The sequence below is a fragment of the Amblyomma maculatum genome, chromosome 4, assembly GCF_055883805.1.
Source record: "Amblyomma maculatum isolate TAMU_Amacu chromosome 4, ASM5588380v1, whole genome shotgun sequence".
NCBI lineage: Eukaryota > Metazoa > Arthropoda > Arachnida > Ixodida > Ixodidae > Amblyomma > Amblyomma maculatum.
The window spans coordinates 61,069,632-61,095,731 of record NC_139347.1 but is presented as its reverse complement, the minus strand read 5'-3'; the positions used below and the strand labels follow the sequence as shown (position 1 = coordinate 61,095,731).

The following is a 26,100-nucleotide window of genomic DNA, read 5'->3' as shown; positions in this document are numbered from 1 at the left end:
TGGATTTCTAAAAGAAAATTTTTATCGATAACTGTCGCGTGGCAAACTTCTTCTGTATAAATCGTATTTAGAATATACTAACTCAGTATGGAACTAACACTCTCACCGATGCCCTCGAATCAGGAAAAGGAAGAAACACGTTTTAGTATATGTAATTTATGATGATTTGTCCAGTGTCAGAAACATCGAACACAATTTGTTTTTAACCCATCTTGCTCTGCGTTCAAATGTATCACATGTCTGTACCTTTTTAAGATAAAATTTGCAACAAAACATTCTCCTCTCAAAGATGCATTGATCACGAAACTAACCCACGTTTCGCCTAGCAAAGATCACCCACGCAAGGTTGATGCTCTTCGATGTAGTAAAACATTCTGTATGAAGTTCCTAATCGAAAGACATTGACGGAGAGGAACCACTTACAACCTGAGTAGTTGTGAACGAAGCCAATGGCTTTATTTATTTATTTATTTATTTGTTTATTTATTTATTTATTTATTTATTTATTTATTTATTTATTTATTTATTTATTTATTTATTTATTTATTTATTTATTTATTTATTTATTTATTTATTTATTTATTTATTTATTTATTTATTTATTTATTTATTTATTTATTTATTTATTTATTTATTTATTTAGTAATACTGCGGAGTCGTTTGACTACAAGCAGGGGTGAGCAAAGATACAATCCAAAAAGGTACAACAAAGTTACACGAGCTTCATGGAAGGGAAAACAGATGATTTAAAAAACAAACAAGGATTCACATGAGTGAGGCTCTCAAGTTATCAATAAACATTTCTACATTCGGGCTGTTCACTACACACATCGGCAGATTATTCTATTCTGCAATTGTTTTGTCAAAATTCTGGGAGAGACGAGGGAAATGTAACCGGTGCGCAAACAAGAAGAGTGAAAAACAAAAGTGGTTATAAAGGAGCTATTATAAACGCGCTTCTCTTGTGCTTGGGTGAGTTACTTTTAAAGTGGCAGCCGTACTGAACAACGGGTCGGCACAGAAAGCAGCAAAAACCAAGGAGAGCAACAAGAAAGAAAAGGCTGGAAAACAGAGTGTTAGAGTACCAAGCGATGGTAATCACCTGCTCTTTTTTAAGCTTCCCTCTCAATTTTGTTAAGAACAACGATAAACCAGAAAGAATAAGACGAGCATCTTCGTCGTTTAAGCTCTTTGAAGCAAGGTTGTTCTTGCAGATGACTCAGTCGGCAGCAACCCAGAGCTAAAGTTAAATGTGGGGCAGAAGGTGAAATACAACCGACATGGGCTTAAAGCTGAAAAAAGCAAGAGGGACAAAAACAAAAGTATTATAACGTTTAAAATAGAAATTATTGAACGCGAGAGAATAAGCGAATTAGAAAAATAACTTGAACAAAAACTCGATGCATTTCTAGTGGCAATTAAAGCAACGGCGATCACACGTTTCTGTGTCAAGCAATGGTATGATACGAACTAGTTGACGAATGTTTTAAATGAAGTGGCTATGTTCTCTTTCCTGGCCAGAGGACCACAGAACAAACAAACAAACAAACAAAACAAAACGACTAACTACGTACTTAACGGAAAGGCATGGATTACTGCCGGTAGCGGGTGAGCTGTTTCGCAGAGAAATAGTTACAACAGATCAAGAAAAAAATTAGGTATCAGAACAAGTGCGTTATTGGCTTTCTCTCTTCTTCTTCTCTTTTTTTTTTTTTTTTTTTCACTGGCCTAAAATAACTCGCCATGGCGCTTATCGGGAGCGACACAGCGCGCATCTTGTGAAGGGTGCTTTTTCTTACTTATAGTAATCTTGCAAAAAAGCCAGCTTTACAGGCTGAACGGCCCTCGGAACGTTCTGGGCGGGAACAGTGCCCGCGGAAATAAAACAAATTTAAAATCGATGAAATCTTGGATTTCCTAACTCCTACGCAATCTATGCAAACATGCAGCACTGCTTGACGCAACAGCAAAGCATTCTGCGTTCGGATATCGTCACCTCTATCCGATATTTCTTTTTGGCACCAGAAGGATGTAACAGCAGCCGGCGCCTAGCTGCTTGAAAACGGCAAACACAATGCTGTGTGCATCGGCTCTATTCGCTGGTACCCGAGCTCTCGAGATATTCCGGTTGCTTTTGTTCGGCAAGCATACGCAAAGAAAAAATGAAGGTATGTTTCCGCGCAGTCGCTTTAATTCCAGTGTGTTCAGTGTTCGCGACGAAAGACACTGCCCTCAATTGACCACACACTTCTTTTGTTCCCTTTTACGCCATTTTTGTTTGCTTGTCCCTTTCGAGTCGTGTCAGAGAGGCAATCTTCGGAGTGCTGTACTTCGCTTTCAATAAGAGAGGGGTTCTGGCATTCATGCCATGTCCGTAGTCGGACAGTAAACAAGGGAGGAAAGATCAAGGGCGACACTGTCGTAGTCACTCAAGCAAACAGATGAAACTTAATTACGTGTTGGTGGACGCATGAATTACTCTCTTGCAGACCATTCTAGCGATGTACACATTCCCTGAGCTCTTAACGGGGCTGTGTTTATGTTTTGGATGCTACGGTGACGTTGGCAATCCATATCTCTTGGTATTTTCGTTTTACGTTTCGTTTCGCCAGCAGGTAGAAGGCGGAGTAGGGAAGGCATGGATGTTAACCAGAAAGGCTTCCGGTTGGCTAGCCTACACTGGAGAACAGGGATGAGGGTATTAAAGCAGCTAATATTTTCGCTCCACATTCGGTTCAGCGGCATTGAACCCTTCTCATTTATATGTGGGCTGGTAGCTTACGCTCTCGCGTCATACTCTTAAACGATTAGTTTAGAGAGAGAGATATTTTAATGGAAACAGGATTATCTTAGGTGTCCCCAGTAATGTAGTACCTTACACTGATAGGGCGCGATAGGGGAATAATGTAGCAGGAAAAAGAAGCTTCCGCCATTGCTATCGCAATTCAACTAGGTTTAATCATTAAATCACAAATAATTTTTTTTAATAAGCTGACTTCTTAGACGGTAAATATGCTTGTTAGAAACTTAGCTCCCTGAAAAAGTTCTACATGACGAAATTGGCGATTGAGTTGGTTTATATTATAGATAAGGCTTTAACTGCACTTACAGTGCAAAATTTTGTAAGCCGGAACGTTTAACACTGCAACCGATCCCAGAAAATAGCTGCACCATCAAGTTTTTTATGTGACGCTACATTAACATAACGTGAGCTTTGGTCTTATAAATGGAGGCAGGACATCTGCAAACAATGTTACCAAACTGTTCTCCTAGATAAGACTTTTGAGAGACAGCGCTAAAAATCAGTGCTGTGTGCGTTCACTTGTGTCATGTTGTTTTAATTATTCTGAACCTATTAACTGCGCTCCTCGTTTGTATCTGTAAACAGCCATTCATTGATGCTCCTCAGTGTATCACAGCAAGCTAAATACACTGGGTTTAAGGCTGACCACACAATCTAATAACCTTCACTGAGAGCAGGACAGGCTGGAGAAATGTTCGATCGTATAAATATTTATCGACAAACGTTCTCGCATTACTTAAATTTACTATTTATTTATACTTTGTTTTATTTTTCCTATACTTTCAAAATATCTTGTTGGTTTAAACTTATAAAGTTTTCATCGCTTCTTTGCTTCCTGTATAAAGCAATGGATGACTGCCTAAATGAAAGGAAACGGCATCTAGGCAGGAAGAGAGCAAACGAAGGAAACATATTTGCTTCATATAGGCCAGTATATTAGGAGCTTGGTTCGGTGCTGACAATTGCGAATCTCCCATCAATAAATTGAGGCATCCGGCTTTGTTGTGCGTCGACTGCGATCTGCGTCAACGAGACGTAAGTGCTAGCGAAAACGTGTTCTCATTAAGCTCGGAAGAAATGCAAACAAAATATTATGCGGATAACGAGAACCTACTTTCGAGAAGGCTTTTCATGGTTGGTTACTCGGAATCCACCGATATCTACATTATCAGTACCTAGCCAGAAGCTTCTTGCTCTTTCGACCAGATTAGGCTGGCTCCGTTTGATTGCCCTCGTAAAAACAAAAAAAAAAGGGGGGGAGGGGGAGAAATGTGGCCAGGCCAGATTAGGCAACGAGTCCAAGGTTTTCATTTAATGCACTCGTGTCCGGTGGCACAAATGGCATTTCTAACAAAAATACTGACACTTGACTCTTACAGCCGTGGAGCTGTGCATAAAAAATAACTAACAAAAAAGAGCGCCACCTACTAAACGCAGCTTTTGCTGCCTTCGGGCTGCGATTCCTATTTGCGATGCCGGGCTCAGAGGAATATTGAACCCGGAACGCTGCGGAGTATACGGAAGAAAGATTTGATCAGAATTTTTCCTGTGTTGAAAGAGGATCGCCATCTACGGTGACCGACGCACAGCTTTCGTCTACTTGACATTTACTTCGCTCTCGCGCGATTCGTTTTCGCGATATCGGATTCAGAGGGACACAGAATCCGAAAGAAGGATCTGAATGTATAAAGAGCGTAAAAACCTTTTCATTTTGCTCTTTTTACAATGAAGCAATGTAGGAATTTTTTGCAAGCGCAGTCGACGTTTTCCAAGTCTTCAAATTGGTACAGCACGGAAGCGAAGTGCGTACCGGAGCGTGGAAACCTGAAGCGCTTGTTTTTGAAATTGCGAAGGTTGTAAAGAATTACGAAAATCGCCACACACTTCGCCTAGCAGAAGAAAGTATAAGGTGCTTTTGCAAGCAAACCTCTACCACTTTTACTTTTTGAACGCAGCTCTTCCTTCCTCATTATTAACGACGAATGTTTCATTGAGATTTTGACAATAGCGTTGTCAAAAAAATAGTTTTGGGAATTCTCTTTGGGGTCTGTCTTTCTAATTTTATGTCGCATTCGGCAAGCATAGCTCGAGTGTGGAAGTAATTTAAGCTCAGTTACTTACATGGGTAACACTGAAGACAGCGGAGGTAAGAAATTTACTAAATTATGAGTCGTAAGCAAGCAAGGAGCAAGTTGGTGAAAAAAGTAAACTTCAATAAAAATTTAAATAATCAGACCAGGATAATATGTCTGAAATATAACAAATCTAATATTTAGGACGTGGTTCCACAGTGACAGGGCATCACATAACACCGACAGACGAACAATCCGAAACTGTCATTTTCATTCATATTTCTCAGGGTTCGTGCTGTTCTGCCAACAAAATAAAAAAGTAATTTTTCAGTTAATGTTTTAGCAACGTTATTGACAAAGGCAGTTCGTCAGAACTACAGAGTGCCGACCATAACCACAGGGGTGTCTTGATTGCGACTAAAAAAGAAATCCTTGACAGCAAGTACACATGAACCTGCGATCACCGATTAACTATGTGCTTTAACTTGAGGTCAAATGAGGTACAACTTCGTGACATGAAGTGTGAAATGCATGCTGTCATGCAATTAGGTAAACATTAGAAAAAGTTAGGAGGACAATTAATCTTCGCCTTAGGAGTATGGAAGCGACAGTGGCCTGCGGTCCTCTGTAATTACACAGCTGGCAGGTGCGCGGCGCGCCTGACCGCCTAAGCTTTTGAGAAAAGCTTCGTCCTGCGTTAAGAAATGGTCGTCTTCCCATGCTTCGCTCGACGGGTAATCCTTTCTGGAAAGGGGCACTCATTGACAGCTGCGGTCTGTCGAAATGAGCAGAGAGCGTTCGGGAGTAAAGAGACCAGGGCCCGTATTCTGAGTTTGCGTCGTTATCGAAAGTGTCGCTATCTCCCCAACCTCGAGTCATCTGATTGATGGAAACGCCGGAACATGATGTTACCACTACTTCCTGTTCTGTAGTGGCAACACCCGGTTCCGGCGTTTCGACCAATCAGATGACTCGAGGTCACGTGAGATAGCGACACTTCGATAACGACGCAAACTAGGAATACGGGCCCAGGCGATAAAAGCAATTACATGCACCCGATAGGAGCCGTAAGAAACAGTGAAAAACCCGTCATTGTTGGGAGCCAGCCCTCGCAGTGCTGCACATGGCGCATGTGCTTCTAAGCCCGCCTGAACAGCCGCAGCTGCTTTACAGAAGAAGCGGAGCTCTTTGGCCCCAGTGCCGTTGCCCCGGTCTGAGAGAAAGCAACGAGTGACCCCGCCCAATAGAATAAAACGGTGCCGACCCGTGCATCCATCAGTGCAGGGATGAGTTCGACTGACTGTCGATCTTGAAGGATGTGCCCTCTGCTTAGATGGCTAGCGTCATCAGAGACGGGCTGGGTTTCAAGAGTTTTAAGGACGATGTTTATTGGGAACTGATGTTCTGAGTCATGGAAAAAAGCTCACCTAGACGCTGCTCCAATGAACTCTTAACTTCGGTCGTTTTGTTCTTCGAGCATTTTACAATCTAAACAAAAACTTAAACGGAGCTAGATCCTTTTAATTTTCTCAATTTTTAAGCTTCAATCCTTCCTCAATAAGAAAACTCAACCTGCTACAAAGTGAAGACCGGGTTCTAGCCTTAGCGTTACAAGACGTACTCATGAGCATACAGTCGTAAGATTCCATTTTACGGGAGAGACCACACGGCATACATGCAAATATCTATTTGCTTATAAGGCGTGCAAGCCTTACTTGCGTGGAGTAAGCCCTATAGTGTCTGGCTCGCATACTAAAAGGCCGGGGGATCGAATCCGGCATTAAAAATAAAATTCTTGCTTAGTATAAACCATCAACAAATTAACATTTGAGACATGTGAACTGCAGTGGGGGCTCTATGGTTAGGGAACTCTACGGCTGAACCCGAGAATGCGGGTTTGATTCCCGGTGGCGGCCGCGGCCGCTTTTTGACTGAGGTGCAAAAATAGGCGCCAGTGTAGTGTTCGATGTCAGTCCACATTAAAGAACCCCGGGTCGTCGAAACTTTCAGTCCTCCACTACGGCGCCCCTCGTAGCGCGAGTCGCTTTGGGACGTTAAAAACCTCTTAAGCCAAACCAAAGGCACTTCAGCCATACGATTACCATCAATTCGCATGAATACCATGCTTTTATTTTATTTGTTCGACTCCTAACACCACATTTTGCGCAAGCAATGTCAGGTGTGAAATTTCCGCGCGAGGTCACCTGTCTGTGACGCCATTGAGCCCTCATTCACTCGGAATTCCTGCGACAGGACCCCGGGTTTTCCCACTAAAACGCCTTAATATTGTCGCTTTAAAATATTTCAGAATGCATTGCGCTGCAAATACTGTCTTCAGACACTCTACAGCTGTAATGAAGCAATCAGGGTTGCTGTTGCAGTTTTGAATGTAGGTCACTGTTGCCCAGTGCTGCAAGACAATGTTTTAATACTTAGAGGTCAGACGAGAAACTGCACTGAGAGAATTCGGAAGCATCAGCGCTGCCATAACGCTTTTACTAGCGACTAATTATTAGCTACATATAATTATCTTACCACTATTTAGGTATCACTAATTATATTATAATGAATATATATTATTCATGTTCCAACTAACTAGCTTTACCAAATATGTTATCACTAGTTATTTTACCCTAACTACATTTCACAAATAATCTTTATTATTAATTACTATAATTAGTATAATTATCATTTTTGTAGTTAAAGCTTTATTATCATTATTCACTACTAATAATGACCATTGACTCGACATGACATCACATCCGAAAACATTTTGATAACAAGCTTTGCGGACACAGCTAGCCGAGTAATGCTTTGTCCTTAATAAACTCTTTCAGAACTTGAAATAGTTTTTCATAGACTTCAAAAGCAAGCAAGTGTTCGTACCAAAGCAACGGTACTAGTTTCGAACTGCAGGAGATAGTCAGGGTGGAAGTTAGCACACGCTTCGCTCATGAAATGGTGTATGCATAACATGCACGCCCAACGTCGCCAGACAAGATGCAGCAAGTGTATGACAAGGAAATGGCAGCTGTTGCCATGGGTACTTACGTTCACCGAACACAAAGTGTAGTCGACCACGTACATGGCGATGACGAAACCATCGACTTTCTGAAAAGAGATGTGGAGGTTAAAAGTTAAGCTGTCGGGCTACACTCGGCTGTGTATAGCCGACAAGAAAAATGCGCATAAAAAAACAGCCGTATGCGAAGAAAGTAAATGTTTGAAACATATTAAAGGGACATTAAAAGATTCAGATTATGGTTATTGCCTAAAATTGAAGCAGGCATTCTCGCAATGTCATCAAAGTATTTTCTTATTAGCCTCCTGAAAGTATTGAGCAAAAACTCGATTTTTTTTTCTTTTTCTGCGGTTCAACTTAGTTCTCGATCCCTTTCGAATGAAAATAGGAAAAGAAACGTCTCAGCGCCTCTTTTTAGAGGCGCCTTGCCTTGAAAGAGAAGCCGAAATGCTAAACAGCAGCCATCTGTGAACCGCAGACGCCGGAAGGGCGCACATAAATGGATTAGTACAAGGCGTAACGGTGCCTTGGGATAGAAAAAAGTGGCACATAATTCAAAAGAGTTTTCAGCGAGATGCTACCAGACGTACGTGACAGCGGGGAAGGACAAGTCACTCACAAGATCAGTGATGAAGTAGAACGAGAGAGCTATGTCGAGCAATGTTGTCATGGATACCATGGCCAGCCACGGTATGAGCAGGAGTCGGTTGTTCTGCGGAGAAGAAAGCGTTCAAAGTTCAGGCGTATAATGGTGTCGCCAAGTCGTCATTCTCTCACGATCATGGCTAATTTCTTTTGCCTGTGGCACTCTGTATGCGCGATGTTCTATTTTAGTGTGTGTGTGTGTGTATGTGTGTGTGTGAGGGGGGGGGGGGGGGGTCAAACTGACAAAAAATAGTGTACGAGCTCTAGGCTTTGTTTCCGACGAGACCGCTTTTGACAACTGCGAACACTTCCCGACGATTATTAAGCGCAGACAAAATTGCGCCATCCCAAAGGAATAAAAATACAGAAAATGACATTATTAATCAGAAGGAGAAGTAAAATAAGAAAAATAAAACTCCTCAATAACTTTACATGTAGCTACCTGTCGCCGTGTAGCGCTTCTGGTTACTGCTAGTCAGCAGAGTTTCCTTCTTTTGAGTTAGTTTGCAACGAACCTAATAACGAAGCATTGCGTTTAATATTATCCACTCGGGGAAACTTTACTGTCTGCTTGTCGTTACGGCGCCTGCATATGCAGAACTGGTGGTGAAATCTGCGCTCATGTGCAAGCCCTGATTCATCGAGTTTGCTAGGATTAGTTTTTGCTACACTGAATACGCGTGTTGCCATATGCTGCGCTCGGCTTCTGCTTTTCGGAGACATATTATGGTCTCCGTTTAATTTCATCTTGCTCTAGCCTACCTCAAACTTGTCAAATTTAGTTTATGGGTGAGAAGGAATATTTCGCACATACGTAATAAAAAAAATGTGTTATGCGTATATGTGGAAAACCAAATGCGCCGAGCGGGTTTAGCGTGCTCGACATTTCGAAAATAACATCTGAAATAAAGGAACATATAAAGGACGAGTAAAAAAAAAGAACAACGAAAGTTCTAGCTAAGATGATTTACTGCAAAAGAGAACAGGCAAAGGAATGTGAGAAGACGCTGTTTAGCAACTCTCATCCATTGACGACATGGCCCACATGCGTTGCGATCGCATTTCGACTCGCTGGAGTGGCTCGGTATACCTGGATTGTCCTCGTGCTCTATAATGATTTTTTTAGTTGTAAAGTTTCTTTCTTTCTTTCTTTCTTTCTTTCTTTCTTTCTTTCTTTCTTTCTTTCTTTCTTTCTTTCTTTCTTTCTTTCTTTCTTTCTTTCTTTCTTTCTTTCTTTCTTTCTTTCTTTCTTTCTTTCTTTCTTTCTTTCTTTCTTTCTTTCTTTCCCTCTCTCTCTCTCTCTCTCTCTCTCTCTCTCTCTCTCTCTCTCTCTCTCTCATGCTCGACTGTTCTCGTGCTCAAAGCATTCAAAGTGTTCAAAAATTGGTTAGGGGCTCTTCAACGCAGCGCATTTTTTTTCTCTTTTGCCCATGTGGCAGAGGGGAGAGCTCTAACTCTACCATATCGTGGCATTAAAAGCGTTCGTTATAGGCGTGATTTGAGCAGCGGTCTTTGAAACTTGTCGCGAAATATCATTACCAAAGTGCTTGCTACTGGCTGGATTGCTCGAGCTCTCATATCTAAGCCTGCTATTAAACTACGAACAGGCCACGCTCACACGAGTCCGCCAGAAAGGAAGCTTAGGAAGTCGGTGCAATGAAATGTGAAAAAAAAAAAAAAAAAAATCTCTTAGCTGCGCACTCTCTAAAGTGGTAATGAGGGCCTTTGCGCTCTCTGGAAGTTGGTACACAGGGGGTGAACCTCGGCTCTCTGGATTCAGGAGGGGTCGTTTCGCTGCGGCCCAGAGCCGTGTAAATGATGACTACTGCGCTCGAGACTTACGCAACGCGTTCCTAACGAAAATATGCGGGTGCTGACCAGGGTCGGACATTATTAAGTTACAGAGGAAAGTTTCCATTGTCTGCGGGTTCTACCAGTCTTGTTTTGTTTTGTTTTGTTTTTTTTTTTTTTTAGAATGCGATAAAGTTCTGTGGAGGAGGAAGAGGACGTTCTGTGGAGAGAAAGAAAAAGAGATAGGCATGGAGTCTATCTAGCCAAGGATGTATGATGCGAGGTTAGCTTCCCTGTAATAGTAGAAGCGAGACAGAACGACGAAATGCCAGGAAATGCAGATAGGAATGTGAGAGTAAAGTGCCCACAATTGTGGGGGCATATAAACCCTATAAGCAGTTACCTGCTACGAACTGGGATCAATCAGTTTGAAAAGTACACGGCAGGGTTTTCGCACGCAACTATGCTAATGAAACTAATTAAACACGGTGTCCTCGGATTTTCTTCCACCGGAAGGCTTGCGCTGATAACAAGGCTACTCCTCCAAGTTCATATTTGGCTGCAAACGGGGTGTACTAGTGATCGCAAGAAGCGGGAGTTCAGTATTATGTATTTTTATTTATTTATTTTTTTATTTATTTATTTATTTATTTATTTATTTATTTATTTATTTATTTATTTATTTATTTATTTATTTATTTATTTATTTATTTATTTATTTATTTATTTATTTATTTATTTATTTATTTATTTATTTATTTATTTATTTATTTATTTATTTATTTATTTATTTATTTATTTATTCACAAATATTGCAGGCCCTTCTCGGGCCCATGCAGGAGTGGATACAAATGAGACAATACAGGGGAACAAGTTGGGTACATATATAATGCAAAATAAGAATTCATCATCTTTGCTGCATCGTGGTGGTAATGATGGAAATTCAGGAAAAAGAAAATAGCGGGTTCAGCACGGAAACAAGTATAGTTACAAGAAATACAAAATGAAAGCCAGCATGATAGTTTTATCGCGGTTGCATTACTAATGAATCAGTGCTATTGACATGTTCTATGAATGATTCAACTGAGTTGCAGTTTACAGCAGCCGCGGGTAGTTTGTTCCAATTAGATATAGCTGATGGAAACAAAGAATATTTATGAGCATTAATATGGCTTATTATGACTCAGTAGAGATCACTGCCATGGTAAAAACTAGAGGTTTGCGTACAATAATTATCAAACCCCAACAGCCTAAAACTGCGTGAGGAGAGACGTAGAAGAGGGAGGTGGATCCCTAGCAAAAAGGCGATACTTACGAAAAACAAACCCAGGAGCAGAACTACGGAGAAGATGACGCACAGCCCGGAGAAGGACAGAAGCAGGAGAATCAGAGTGAACCCAACTGAAATATATAATACTGCGCTCATTTCGGGGTCTCATCATATTTAAAGTAAACTAGTCTATGGCAAGAACTTATAAGCAGTAGTATTGCGTTCAGTCATGAAGCTCGCGCTAAACTCGGTAGAGTAAGCTATGTGGCAAATATTTAATAAAGATGAAAATACAGGGACACCCGCGGCACTAACAAAACCCACGACATCGGAGCAGTTCAAGAAGATTTCAAGGTTAACTCACTTGCAGAGTCTTGTCGTGTCATGTGCTTGCTGAAATTCTTTCTTTCTCTGTACGTATAAATCGTTCTTATAGAAATACCATTCTAGCTTGGGAATGGCTGAGCGAAATATCATTTTGGCCAGAACCACTGTCGCAACAGAATTTAACAAATGCCCTGTCGATTCGCACATTTCAATAATATGCGCAAAATTCAAAGTGGCTAGTTCAAAGAAAGGTATTTTGTAACTCCTAGTTTCTTATCGCTTTCAAAACGGGATGCCGGATGAATGAAGCGAAATTCAAGGGCTCATTCAGCAACCGGACCAAAAGCTTCTTTGCAAAAGATGCTGATTAAGGGCTACCTCGCATTGACAGCAGGGACTGCATTGAGGCTGCGCTCGCCAGGAATACAGACACATAATGCCAACTTATGTTTGTATATAGGTGATGCAAGTTGTGAGCTAACCAAAAGAAATGCTAATGCTGGCTAGGTTTTAATCCTTTTGAATTAATAAAATAATTTTTTGTGCGCTATGCTCGCACAGGACCTAGACGATGTCCTTCTTCTCTTTCTCTTCCTCAGTGTCCTCGCTTAATTATGACGAGCTATTGGCATCTACGTTCTTACTATTTTATTTTTAGGCGAAAGCCTTTCTTGGCTCAATCTCTCGTGCGCGAGATCTGTTCGCGAAATTCCGCGAGATGTGTTCTCCTTGTCTAGCGTTCGTGGTGTCTCCATGGCAATCGTAGGGGGCGCGATGACGAGCGACGCCATACCACCAGTCCCACACTTGCAGGAGCATTGAAACAAACTCGCGCCAAGGAGCTCCACGTGACAGGAGCAACGGTGTAATGTACAATCGCACACTTGCAGGAGCACTGCAACGAAAGACTTCCAAGAAAACGAAATTTCCACTGTGCGGCACGAGCCCTGGCTTTGCTAGCAAAAGTTGTACAAGGGGCGCGCGACCTACCGCATGCAGCAGCAACGCTCAGGCTTTCGCATTTCTCTAGTGCAGATTCTGCACTGCTTTCCGAAGCTTTTATTACCCGCCCCTTCTTTCTGGCACAACGGATCTACTTTCTCGTTTTCGCTGCTGATTCTAGCTCATCTCCTGTCACTTAGGCGTTATATGAATCTAACCATACACTTTCGGTGCCCTCTCCTTCCTGCGTCGCTGTACATGCCTCGTTCATTCGAAACTTGCGAATTTTGCACGGTTTGAGAACGTCTCCTGTCGTTACCATGTCCTAAGTGCCGTCACTCCAGATGTCTATTCGGTCCCATTTGCTCCTCTGTCACTACGCTAGCAAATATCTGATCGCAGGCAAGAAAAGTAAAAAGAATTTTGTGATAGACTTGAGAGGAAAAATATACATTCTTGTCTCATTTTAGTCTCCCTAAAGAGAGTCCCATCAGAGTATTAAATGTTAGGTATTCTATTTATGCATTAAATGTTTTTTTGGGACTCGCTCTCTCAAAACGAGGCAACATAGTTTATCGACTTCTACGGCGCCTCTGCACTTACCTCTGCATTTACTATGAAAGCTACCATAAAGGAAATGTTTTCTCCCTCATTCTTTATCAACTGTCAAGACTGTACCGGAGTAAATACACAGCATTGTCCACGCTCATTGCTTCTCCTTGGCTTGCCTAAAAAATTCATGACACTTACAATGCTTGTTCTTACATCTAGCGCTTCAGCCGTGAACCTACCTACATCTCACGAAACAGAATTCAGTCGTGTCGACAAATGCCTCGCCGCCTCCATCCCACAGTCACGCTCAATAGCTAGCTGTGACATTTTTTGTTCCAGACTGGAATGAGACCGCTAATCACAAATCAGTGGACACCTTTTGCCGCAAAAGCGAACACGAATTGAAGCGTTCATCCGGTCAAGCGTATTTTGAGTTACGCGGATATCTTCAGGTTGAAGGTACATTTCTGGGATCGTTTCATGACAGTAAGGTGGAACGAAAACTGATCGATCAAGGAGTAAAAAAAACACGAGTTTAAGGCTATATGCGACACTTTTTTTTTACATGCTGCAGAAAACACAAACACAGTGCGACGCAAATACCAAACAAGAGTACACTCAAATGCGAAGCCCTGGTTTGCAGCTTCTGGCAACACGCCCATGACATTGATCTCGTGATATGTCACAAAATCCGGTCGACGGCTATTTAACCTGCCAACTACCACCTGATAGAGGCATGTCCGTGATTTCTCGCTTACAACGTCGACGGTAGAATTCTCCTCCTGTTAAAATATCCTGGTAAAATTGGGCGAAGGCGCCGTGGTCTAATTATGTGTCCATCGAATCTGATCTGTTCGCGCCGTCACATATTAGAAACCCACCGGCGGCCATGAAGTATTTTATTTTAGTTAATTTTAGCCCGAATACTATCTGCCTACCAACTATCACGTTCCAGAGGCCGATGACTGCTCCGCCATCAGCGAAATCTGAGAATGCGGGTTCTGACTGCGTGCAATCACAGACATTGACAAAGCCAATGAATAGAGCCTCTAGTGCAAGTGTACTAACTCAAAAACGAAAACCGTCAAATAACAGTATTTGAAGGGCAAACTGTGCCGATTTTCTTTTTGGCTTGCATATACTGCACATAACTGCATATTTTACTTAAGTAATCACAGACCTGTTTTCTTCTTTAAGTCAGTCGTCTATCACGACTTAACTGTGCAAAATTAAAAAAAAAATCTAATTATTCGGCGTTAACAAGTATTACATGCGCAACGTGAAAGACTCAAGTGTTCGCGCGACCAGCATTGAGGTTACAAACATGAAAGAGACGCGCTACACACTTACCCGGCGAGTGGAGCGCTGAGTTGACGTGGCATACGCCTGTTGCAACCAGCATGGTATAGAAAATCTGCAACATGTGAAGGGATTATATTCGTGATCAGTTGAGAACCAACGTATGGTATTCATTCGTATCGCATGACAAGCTAGAGTCGCTTGCACTGATCAATAGCAGCGTATAGATAAATGTAAAGACTAACACGGAGCAGCAGAAAACGTTTACGAGACCTAAATTACCGGCACAGTTGGAAACATTTGCATATTCAATAATTTTCATGATTCTATATATTGATGGGAGTCGCAAACTGAACCAACAGCTCGCCCTAGTTGGCGCAGGCAAAAGTGTACTGCTAGAATTTATGCTGAGATGGGAAACAAAAAAAAAAAAAGTTATATTTTACAATGTTCCAAAGGAGCATTTACTTTATTTTCGTAAAGTCTATTACACTGAATTTCCACGACATCAATAATGGTTAATCAATCAAGCAAGCAATCAGTCAATAAATAAATCAACCAAACAAACAATAACTAAATCAGTCAATCAGTCAGCCAATCAATCAATCAATCAATCAACCAATCAATCAATCAATCAATCAATCAATCAATCAATCAATCAATCAATCAATCGTGCGTAAGTTAACACGGGTGAGTGCATAAATGTGTCGCGGCAGCTGCGCCAGTGAAGCCCTAAAGGTACGTCCCGAGTGAAAACACGTCACACTCCCTTTTGTGTGCGGAGAACAAAAGGCCACACTCGGTTCCGGGTATCTGACGTCAAACGCGACACCTTTCGGCTATTCTGCGCGATGAACACAATGACAAAGCGATCATACAAGCCTATCAGATTTGGCCTTCCATAAGCGTCATGATTTGTGGGCCACACAGCCAGCTAAAAAAAAAAAAAAGAAAATGTTTTTTTTTTTCGCGCATCCCAAAGAGATACCACAGTCTGTCGGAGACTTCGCAGCAATGGTTCAGCCCCCCCCCCCCCCTTCCCTTCTCCCCGTCTCCTCCCGGTCGCTTCTGACATATGCTCCAACACTGAAGCACAGGCTAGGCATTTTATCTCGCCTGCTACTCTAGTTAGGGACAGCATATCACAGCTCACAGCAAACAGGCTCACATACTCGAAGAGAAAGGAGTTCGCGACGTCAGCATGACGCAAATGAATAAGCGAACACACACTGAAACTGCGCAAATGATGTCTACAACTGCTTTTGATTCAGTGAAATAAATGTGTGCAGTGTATATTAAATGCATATGTATTGCGTGCAGTTAGTTGAGCTTTATGCTGCGAGTTCCATTCTGGTTTCTTTTTTTATACGAAAAGTAGTAGCTAGTCGCACTGTCATGAACCAACATCTCCTTTGCCTATGTCCACATCAATAAAGAGATAAACTTGACTAGGTTTATTTGAAGTATAAGTCTCATCTGTTTGTGCTGCTCATGAGGCCATGTTCAGTCCATGGGGAGGTGATAAAAAGACAAAAAAGCAGCAAGGGTAAATCATTTATTTTGAGCCCCACAAACACGACGACTGAAAATACTTAGACCTGAGTAACGCGTTAAATACTTTTCAGCATGTAATTTTCGCGCTGATTAATGGACGCTGTAACGTTAAAGAGCTCATCTGTTGCTATGCGGACGATGTTTTTTTTTTTTTTTTGACACAATACATGGCAGGGAAATGCCGGATTTATGTGGTGCTGCTGTTTTACTAACCATTCAAGGTCACCATAATATAATATCAGGAAGATTGGGACAAAATGCGACATTCTGTTGCGTAGCAGCACGCAACTATTTGGTGTGGTAGTATATTAACGTGATATTTGGTTCTTCTTACATGAAATACGGGATTAATTCGAGTGAAGTTTTATGAGGTCAGCTATTTCTAGGCAGACAAAAAATACACTGCAAAGTGAGGCTGAGTGACCGAGAAAGCAGTTTAAAAGGCGACTAATTCTTCACAATAAGTTTTTTTCAAAGTCGTACAGCTCAGTCGACCTAGGCTCGTCTACTGACATAAACATTTAGTCGCTAGAGTGTGTTCTGGCCCCATGGTATATAATCCATGGATGTGTTCTGGCCCCATGGTATATAATCCATGGATGTGTTCTGGCTCCATGGTAAGATTTAAACCAACTTGTGTACCAATTTTTTCTAACTGAAGGAACCAATCTTTGGATTTTTATTTGTGAAGCCTTTCGTGGTACTGAGGACTAGGCGCAGTAACAACACGGAGAAGAACAAAAGAGACGGACACAAACACGGGCATTGAATAACAGTATCATTTATTGTCTTGAACTGGCTTATATGACGACACAAGGGCAAATAAGCCAGTTGAAGGCAATAAACGATGCTGTTAGTCAGCGCCCGTGTTTGAGTTCATCTCTCTTGTTCTTACCCGTGTAGCTACTGCGCTGTAGTTCTCGGTACGATGAACCAACAAGCCAGCCACTGCGTATTAAGCCCTTCGTGGTCTTGAGCTGAACTGGATGTCGTATGCTTGACTTCGCAGCGATGGCTAAATTTTGATGAAGGCATCTACTATACATCGTAAGCTAAGATCTTGCTGTATCTTGCCAAACCCTAGTGATATAGTTAAATTAATCTTGAAATCATGAAATATAGCATCCCTCAAAATTTTGGAAAGGTGTTAAAAAGTGGAAACCTCTTAATTTATTCTGCTTCACGTTCAGATACACACCAGCCTTAGTGTTTGAACCGTTTTGCTACCTTAATCACTCACCTAACTAGATTCCGAGATGTAGGACAAGTGAAGAATATACGTGCAGCCAAGCGAGGCCTCAGCGAACGCGTTAAGCAAGTTTCATGCGCTTCAGGTGCTAAACAAGTTCTTGTCGTTACCCAAATAGTTACCAGTGGCAGGCGTGATTGATGCTCTGGCTTTCGAAACTCTCTTTGCGAGGATACAACGCATCACCAGGTGTTGCTCTACCGGCCGCCAGTCTAGCTCCAGCCTCAGGCGCACGCATTCGGTCACTTCGTCGACGCGCTTCACGGCTTTCCACTTCTGGCGACGGTAACGACCGCATCCATCACAACGGCCGCGCGCCGCGTCCCTGGAAGCTCATTAACATTTCAGGCGCTGCTGGCTACGTGGACAAAGCTGCGCGTATATGGGCCGCAGAAATTCTAAGTACTCGACCAACAGTGCATCAAGTATGTGCGCTAATTTTTTCGCCTGTCTGCCCGCACGACCATCATCCCGTAACCTGCATGCGATGGAGTGGGACTTGAAGACGCCTGATTTCCAGAAAACGTGGACAACCACATTTAATTTATTAGGCGGCCGCAAGCTGCAGCGAGGTGGGAACATATCAAATTATCGTGAAAATTCAAGTGTTGCGTATACAACGCATCGAACTGTTGCCTTCATATTTAGTCGATGCGAGCACAGATGCCATTTTAGAAGTCATATTTTGTAGCGCATAGGAATAGAAAGCCATTACTGTCGATATGCACAGAACAGCTCACCGCGCACTACAGTTTTCTTACAAGTGTAGGCAAAAATATCTCCGTAAGCTGTGTGGTGATCACTACTGGCTTCCGGCAGGTATGGTTGTAGTTAGTATGATACATTTCAGGGCATGTATACACGCTCCATTCAGGGGCATACGTAGAAGTAGCAATATTCTGAGAAGCCGGGCTTGTCGGCACGCATTTGCACCAAGAATCCTCATTTTCAGCATGCGAGTTTAGTAAAGGCGAAAACAACGGGAGAGCACGGAACTGTATCGTTCTGTCTTCCTGCATAGAAAGCGGCGGCCGCCAAATGAGACACTTTATTTTCACCCGCGGAGCTGAAAAGTTCAGCTCAATGACGCAGTGAAGGCAGTTGTTAAAGTAGTTTGTTCATTCTAGAACAGAGCATGGAGACGAAATTCTTGAGCACTAATTTGGACTAGAAAAAAAAATATAAATTCGCAGTCCGTCGACCAATGCTTCGACAATGCTTATGCTCATTTCGCTGTCGAAACTGAACGATGGTCGCAAACTAATCTTATTTCTCTTATTTATGTTCATATCAGCTTAGTTTCGTGTTAATATTTTTATAGCACAAAATCGTACTATGACTTGTGATGGAAGCAGCAATGAAAGACTCAGGCTTAACCCGGTAATTCCCAGCCAATAGAAATGAACAATAGGTGTTAGGAATTATCAGAATTTCGTCTTTACTCCCACCAGCAGTACAAAAGGTAGAACACGGCAGAATTTCCATTAAGATATTATGTCGTACATACTCTTAGCTATTTAGCAAAGTTGCTTAATTGTCAAATACGTCAAAGCTGCGGGCGCATATGCCCAGGCATTCAGTAAAAAGGTAATTGAAATAGAAGAAAGGGGGACATGGAGGTTTACTGGGTGGTGCTCAGGTTGTTGCCCTACGTGGAGGAAGGAGAACAGGCAAGAAAGTATAGAGGAATGTGAAAACAGTATAATTCAATTTTGTTGCGTTACAAGCCGATGTATTGAAAACAGCTGCTGAAATTTCGTTTTTTTTTTCTTACATCGGAATGGTGTGAAAGTCAACCCGAAGGAACCTTGAAGCACGTCTCGTGCATGTATAACATTGGAACATTGATTTTGCTTCTAGAAGTACATTTAGAAACAGGTCGTTTGAATGTAGAGAGAATTTGATAATTTTTTTTTTGCGAACACAAGACTAATCAAACCATATTTGCATACTTTGTACCGTAAGGGACACCAGTGCAATTATGGAGCTAATAACCGAGTACCCGGTGTTACTTCAGACTTCCCGAGGTCCCGATGAATTCTGGACTTTGCTTCCAATGAAATGCGGCGAGAAAAGTGGCGAACCTGAGACAGTGCGCTCACAGAAAAGAGAAAGAGAGAGAGAAAGAAAGAAACACCACCACGCAGCTTCTGTAGCTAAAACTCGTCTTCGGGAAAAAGAGGTTAAATGTTAACGATGTCATGGTGCACACGTGTTATAAAAGACTCCTCTGCACCACTCAGGACGGTGACGTCACGTTCTCGAGACGACATTGTGTTTCCCGCTGCTCTTGCCATTAACACTGGAAAGCCTGTCTGACCTAACTATCCCTATTAAGCGGAAGAGAAGGAGCGTGAAAGGTAATTTAAGAATAAGAGGTTACCTTACAGGAGTATTGAGGACAAAATAACTTTAGTTTATATTCATACAGCGCCGAACTGCGTTTAGAAAGGGTGAAAAAGTGTAGCAGAAAGCAAGGCTTTTAAAGCTACAAAAGACGGCAACTGAAGTACGGATGTCGTCATAATTAGTAAATTTCCCAGGCAGGTTACGATGTGGCGACACAAATTCTTTTCACGCGCACTTTAGAGACTACGCTGATCCGCCATTGGTTTGTATAGTGATCAAGAAATCATTTTCGATGTACATGTCACTAGTTTGAATTGAGCAGCAATAAAAAGTTATGGGGACACTAAAGCGGTGCGTTTAATATCATGACAATAATAGCGTAGGCAACCACCTGACATTTAAAGCCCGGGTCCACTCTGAGCTTTCTGAGTGACGGAACATTTGCCGCTATTGCGTTAAAAGCTTTAGCTTTCATCATCACCATCATCATCGTCACCACCACCATCATCATCATCAGCCTGACTATGCCCACTGCAGGGCGAAGGCCTCTCTCATATTTCTCCAATTAACTCGGTTCTGTGATAGCTGTGTCCACTTGACCCCTGCGCACTTCTTAAACTCATCCGCACACCTAACTTTCCGCCGCCCCCTGCTACGCTTTCCTTCCCTTGGAATCCAGTTTGTTACCCTAAGTGACCATCGGTTATCCTCTCTTCGCACTACATGTCCTGCCCATGCCCATTTCTTCTTCTTGATTTCCACTAGAATGTCAGTAACTTGAGTTATTTCTCTGACCCAATCTGCACGCTTCCTACCTCTTAATGTACGTTACCCCTACCATTTTTCGTTGTTCGTTCTATAGCCCTCTGCATTGTCCCCAACTTAAGTAGAACCCTCTTGGTTAGCCTCCACGTTTCAGCCCCATGGGTAAGTACAGGTAAGATGCAACTGTTGTATACTTTCCTCTTGAGCGATACCGGTAAGCTGCTAGTCATAATCTGGGAGTGCTTGCCAGATGCGCTCCATCCCAATCTTATTCTTCTGGTTATTTCCCTTTCATGGTCCGTATCTGCGGTTACTACCTGTCCTAAGTAGACATATTCGCCTACTACTTCCAGTGCTTCGCTACCTAACGTAAACTGCTGTTCCTTGCCGAGGCTGTTGAACATTACTTTAGTCTTCTGCATATTGATTTTCAATCCTACCTTAATACGTTTCCTGTTTAGGTCACCAATCATTCCTAATTTTCCCAATCAGAAATGTCTCTTTCGTGGCAGTACAGGCATCGGCTACCCAACATGATTCTTGCATCTGTTTTTGCTTCAACAGCGAAATTTGTACAGAGCTGTTCTCAAGAGACTGTGAAGAGTGCCTACAGACACGTAAACAACGTTCGTAAACAGGGCGCCGCGCATAAGAGAGAATCGTCGTCGCTGGGCAAAGATATGCGGATTATTTTTTTGCAACACGCAAAGCCAACAAAGCCCAGCTACTTCGCTGAGCTGAGTAGGAACAATGCATTTAAGGCCAGTGCATCGAGACTCGCTCTGTTTTTCGCCTGTATTCTGTTCCAACCCCACCACGAGACGTGGTACTGGAAATGACGGTCGTATACCTGAAGCTTGAAAATGTGTTATACATACAAGAATAACCGCGCGTTTGCACAGGTGTTGTGAGGTTCTCTAGTTGTTTCCTCGTTCCGAGCCCTCGGGCTGATCTGCAAGGCATGAAGTTGCGTCGAAAACTTATCGATCACGGCAGCGAAGACGACGGCGGAAGCTCGGATTAAAGGCGCCGCATTTCAAAATACAAACAAAAATAACACATTCTGGAAGGCTCTGCTACCTCCCCTCCTGTTAGCCAACTCTTTTTTTTTTTTTTTGGAATTACATTAAGTCCAAAACACCGCGGCGGTCGTGATGCTTGAGCGGTCGGACAAACACGGTTCACAGAAATGCCTGCTGTTTTTATTCCTAACTCGCTTTTTAGCGCCTGAACACGAACAGCAAAAAATAGAAGGGGCGTGAACCAGACGTGTGCATCATGTATTAACGATAAAAGAGAGGGAGAGTGAGGGTGAGATGAAAATAAAAGGAAGAAGGAAATAAAAGGAAGAAGGAAAAATAAACAAAAGTGCTAGGCGTCGCCAGCCACGTCTTCCCTTCATAAGCCTTTCACGTTGTTAACGTGCAAATCGTGCACCGAGGCCGCCTTGCTTGTTTTACGCTATGACTGCAACGCGCTTTCTGTCTATGGACGCTAAGCCTTATAGACATTGAAGTAGTATTTTACGCATCCTATGGATGGGGAAAATATACTGCACCTTTTCTAAGGCACTTATGTTTGTTTTTAAAGCGAAATGAATCAGTATAGGAACACTTGCATTCAGAAAGCTGATACGTCCTTTGGGTGAAAATTTACGCTTTTTGCCGGCAAACAGGGCTAAGGACGAAGTACAGACATGTGAACAGCGAAACACATTAATAAATGGCGGCACTCAATAAAATACCATTACTATGTGAGGTATCCTGTAATACATTTGCATTTATTTACGGGCCGCATAGAACAGGATCACAGACTAGAATTGCTAATATGACCGAGAACCTCCTTCGAATTGGCAAGGTTTTACTTTATACTGATTAAAGCCTACTCCGATGCTCCCGTATCATCATGCGCATAAAGCAAATCTAGGTAAACATCTAGGCTTCTCATGATCGCTTCGTATTGCTTTCCAGTGAAGACGAAGCCTTGATACAAGCATTCGGAATGGTCTTAGCTCCTTTCGGTGAGGCGAGAAGCATAATGTGCTGCTTACGTTTTATTTTTCAGCATTTTTCAGTGTTTTTGAGCCTGGTATGCGAGTCTATTGCGAAATTTCAAATGCACCCAAAGCCGAAAAACAGTCCTTTTTTTTTTTTTTTTTTTAACATGTAAGTTCCAAGTCGCATTCGCTGAGGTCGTAAAATATGACTAAAAATTAATTAAAACACGGTTAGTTTTAAAAGCTAATCGCGGATGCCATCTTAAAAAAATTCAAGAACAATTAGACAAAAGCGATATAGTTTTACAGATTTCGAAGACAATTGAATCAGTCTGCTGCCATCGGGGCGTTTTTGTTCTAACTTTCGTAACACGCGCAGAAAATTTGTGAAGTTTGGCTGAATACAAACGGAGAACCTCTGCAGCGTTCCTGATGAAGCTTCTTGATGAAACCTTGCGAGCCCTTTTCACCATATATTATGGCATACTTCAAATTATAAGCGTACATAGCCGGCGACCAGTCGCCGCTTAGTGTCCGCTTACACCAAGTGCACTTACCTTTAAAGGTGGGACTCGAGAGGCACTGCCTGAAAAGCAAGCTTCCTCAGCACAGCTGGTCCGCGTGGCGACATACCTTTTCTTAGTTAATTGACTAATTGCGGAATGATCGGCGAATATTCCTTCAAAGGTTTAGGGTAATGCAGAGACAAAAGTGACGAGCCGTCTGTGGTTTACGTAGCTGGTTAGCTAGCTTGAGGATGCTTGAGAGATATCGCGGTTCAGGCGTCCACAGAAACAAGTGTGATAGATACTGCGCCTTTCCTTTCCTGTGAACCAATTATTATTATCTCTCTCAATGCCTAGCTATTTAATCTTTCTTAGCAATTACTTTAATTTCATTTTCTCTTGAGCTTTCGAAGTTCATCGAAAAGTCTTGAGACATTCCACAGTGCTCCGGACTACTATTAAATTGTTGATAACGTCGTCATAAACGACGGACGGTGGAAGGTACTTTCATGTATGTACATTTTGAGAGCTTCCATTTTCCGAAAAGCACCCCGGTTGGAGCTCGTACCAAACACTCCCGTTCTCACGTGCAACAACTGAAGCTGCTCCGTGTCCTCACCGAGTGTCGACGACCATTAAAAGAAACTTGTTTACGCGCTTTACAAATAACGCATCGGGAAACTGAAACTGTTTTCCCTGTGACCTGTACACTCGCGTCCTCATCACCAAGTAAGAGTTTCACTCTGTCGGCTCTGTCGGCGCGCAAGTACTAAAAAAAAAAAAAAGGTGAATGGAAAATCGTAAAGCGACAAACGTGGGCGTCAACAGAGCCCTCCTGATTCGAGGTGCTCACTGTGGCGGATGAGAGCGTTTCCTTTGAAGGAGGAGCACATGATATTTGACTTCCGGGAGCTCGTTAAGGAGGAAACGCCTAGAAAACTTTCTCGAGTGTTCCGGGACTTCTCCGGGATTGGCGATAATCCTTAGGCAGCAAGCGCGCTTCGCTCTAAGTGCTCTGTTTTCCAAGACACGAAAAGAGCCTGTCATCATCTCTTGGCACTGGTACAAGGCCGAGACATACTCAGATAAACATCGAGGTATATATACTCACCCATTAAGACCAGGGGAGACTGACGAGAATAATAAAAGGTTTGAAAATTTGCCGTTTGGTAGAAGAAAAGACGTCACTCTGCTTATCCTCTAGCCGGGATGAAGAGTGTGATGGAAAGGAGGCTAGACATTATAGAGAATGACAATCATTTATCGGCCCAGATAGATTTCATTAAGATGGCCCACAGTCACGGCTAATAATAGACGCGCAGGTTTCTTTGTATTACTTGTTTGTGTTTTAGAGTATACATTCAGAATCTCCCTAAGGGCTCTCTTGCGAGGCTATTACATAATGAAGAGGGTGGGGGTGGACAGGACGACGCGAAGACAGGCGTAAAAATTTCAGCACACACTCTCAAAATACGACTGATCGACGATCGATGAAGTATAACAGATATCACATGTAAGGGAAAATAAAAGAAAAAGTAATGAATTGCCTACTTTTTACTTGGCATCCGAGCGTATATACAGCTTTTTTTTACGGTCTCGGCAACTTTGATGTCAAGTTGACATTTACTCAGAAAAACACGAACCGAGAGAAATAGCAGGCATTTTTATTTTTACACAAAATGTGGCACAAAGAAACATACGAATGTCTGTCATAACTCTAAAAATATATCTCTAGGTGCAAAAACAACCACATGGTTATAAAAAGTCAACAGACCTGCAGCTTTAATAGAGATGTCTTTTTTTTTTTTTTTTTAGTAAAAAGGTAAAATAAGGATTTCCCCCTTAAACATGGCGTCACTTAAAATTTCACGACATGCGATGTGGCGACAAGTGGCACTGCCATACGCGAGGTTCACAGTTGCCAAAATGTTTTATTCTACACACGAGGTAAATATGAAATAATTACCTCATGTATAGAAGTCGGTGTCATTTCTATTCATGAGGCAAATATCAAATATCATTCTAATAAACAAAAGCGACACCGAAGCAAGTTGGATTTGAATTTTTTTTTTATGCAGAATTTGCCGAACAACGATAACTGAAAAGTATTTGTTCCAGCACATGACCTAATAAAGTAACTACAATTATTATGGTTTATACATTAGCGTGGTGCAAATTTTTTCATTGAAGGAGCTTACTTCAACTCAGAACTCGAAACTTCCCGGCTATGTCATTTTGCTTCGTTTTTGTCCCAATTTGACAACTGAGACTAATCTGAGCATTCCTCGGCCGGAATGTTTACCATCGTAGGCAGCCATCAGTATTAAGGGAGGCCTCTCCTTGTTAGAATAAGCGGTAGGCAACCAGATGTTTATACACACAAGCTCTCTAAGGATCACCGCATAAAGGGTACCGCCAGCATGTCTCGCAACTCATGGCCAATATGAGCCTGTCGGCCTCGGTCACCGTGGCCGTGGCCACCCCCCTTTGTGCATTGCATACTTTTCTAAATGCAGTAACGCTGGATCGGCGATTCATGGGGTTGGTTGCCCGGGCAACGGTTTTCTAGAGCCAGAGGCGAAAGCGAGGAGAACGCCGACACTTATACCGCCCTCAGATGAGGCATAAAAACTGGGCCGTCCGACAGCGATGGAAACGCGATTTGTGCCTCGAGACCGGGGGGCAGTTTCGGGCGCGGCATCTCCCGCCACCGTCCCTAGGGCGCAGGGAAACCAGGGGATGCGGGCGCCTAAATAGAGTTTATGGACACGCTCCAAGTCCTATGTGTCCCGGAATAAGGAATACGTCGTTCGGTTTGACTGACTGCGCGGCAGACACACGCGCTGGAGGTCTTTCTTCCTCGATTCGGTAGCAAGTGCCCCTTTGTTTATCAAGTTTTTCTTTTATTCTTTATTTTACGGGGTGTTGAACAAAGTTTGATTTCACGAATCCTTGGTG

At 42.5% G+C, this 26,100-nt stretch overlaps 1 protein-coding gene across 1 annotated transcript in view; it reads right to left on the bottom strand.

The window, feature by feature from the left end:
- The window catches only part of LOC146191204 (uncharacterized), a 31,367-nt gene extending 16,532 nt beyond the window's left edge, over positions 1–14,835 (bottom strand). The window contains exons 1-4 of the mRNA XM_084601689.1: positions 14,775–14,835; positions 11,649–11,734; positions 8,517–8,609; positions 7,927–7,986 (exon numbers count right to left, since the gene is read on the bottom strand). Coding sequence (XP_084457815.1) covers positions 7,927–7,986; positions 8,517–8,609; positions 11,649–11,734; positions 14,775–14,826 — 291 coding nt within the window. The 5' untranslated portion in view covers positions 14,827–14,835. The remainder of the gene's footprint in view (positions 1–7,926; positions 7,987–8,516; positions 8,610–11,648; positions 11,735–14,774) is intronic.
- Positions 14,836–26,100: the final 11,265 nt, after the last annotated feature.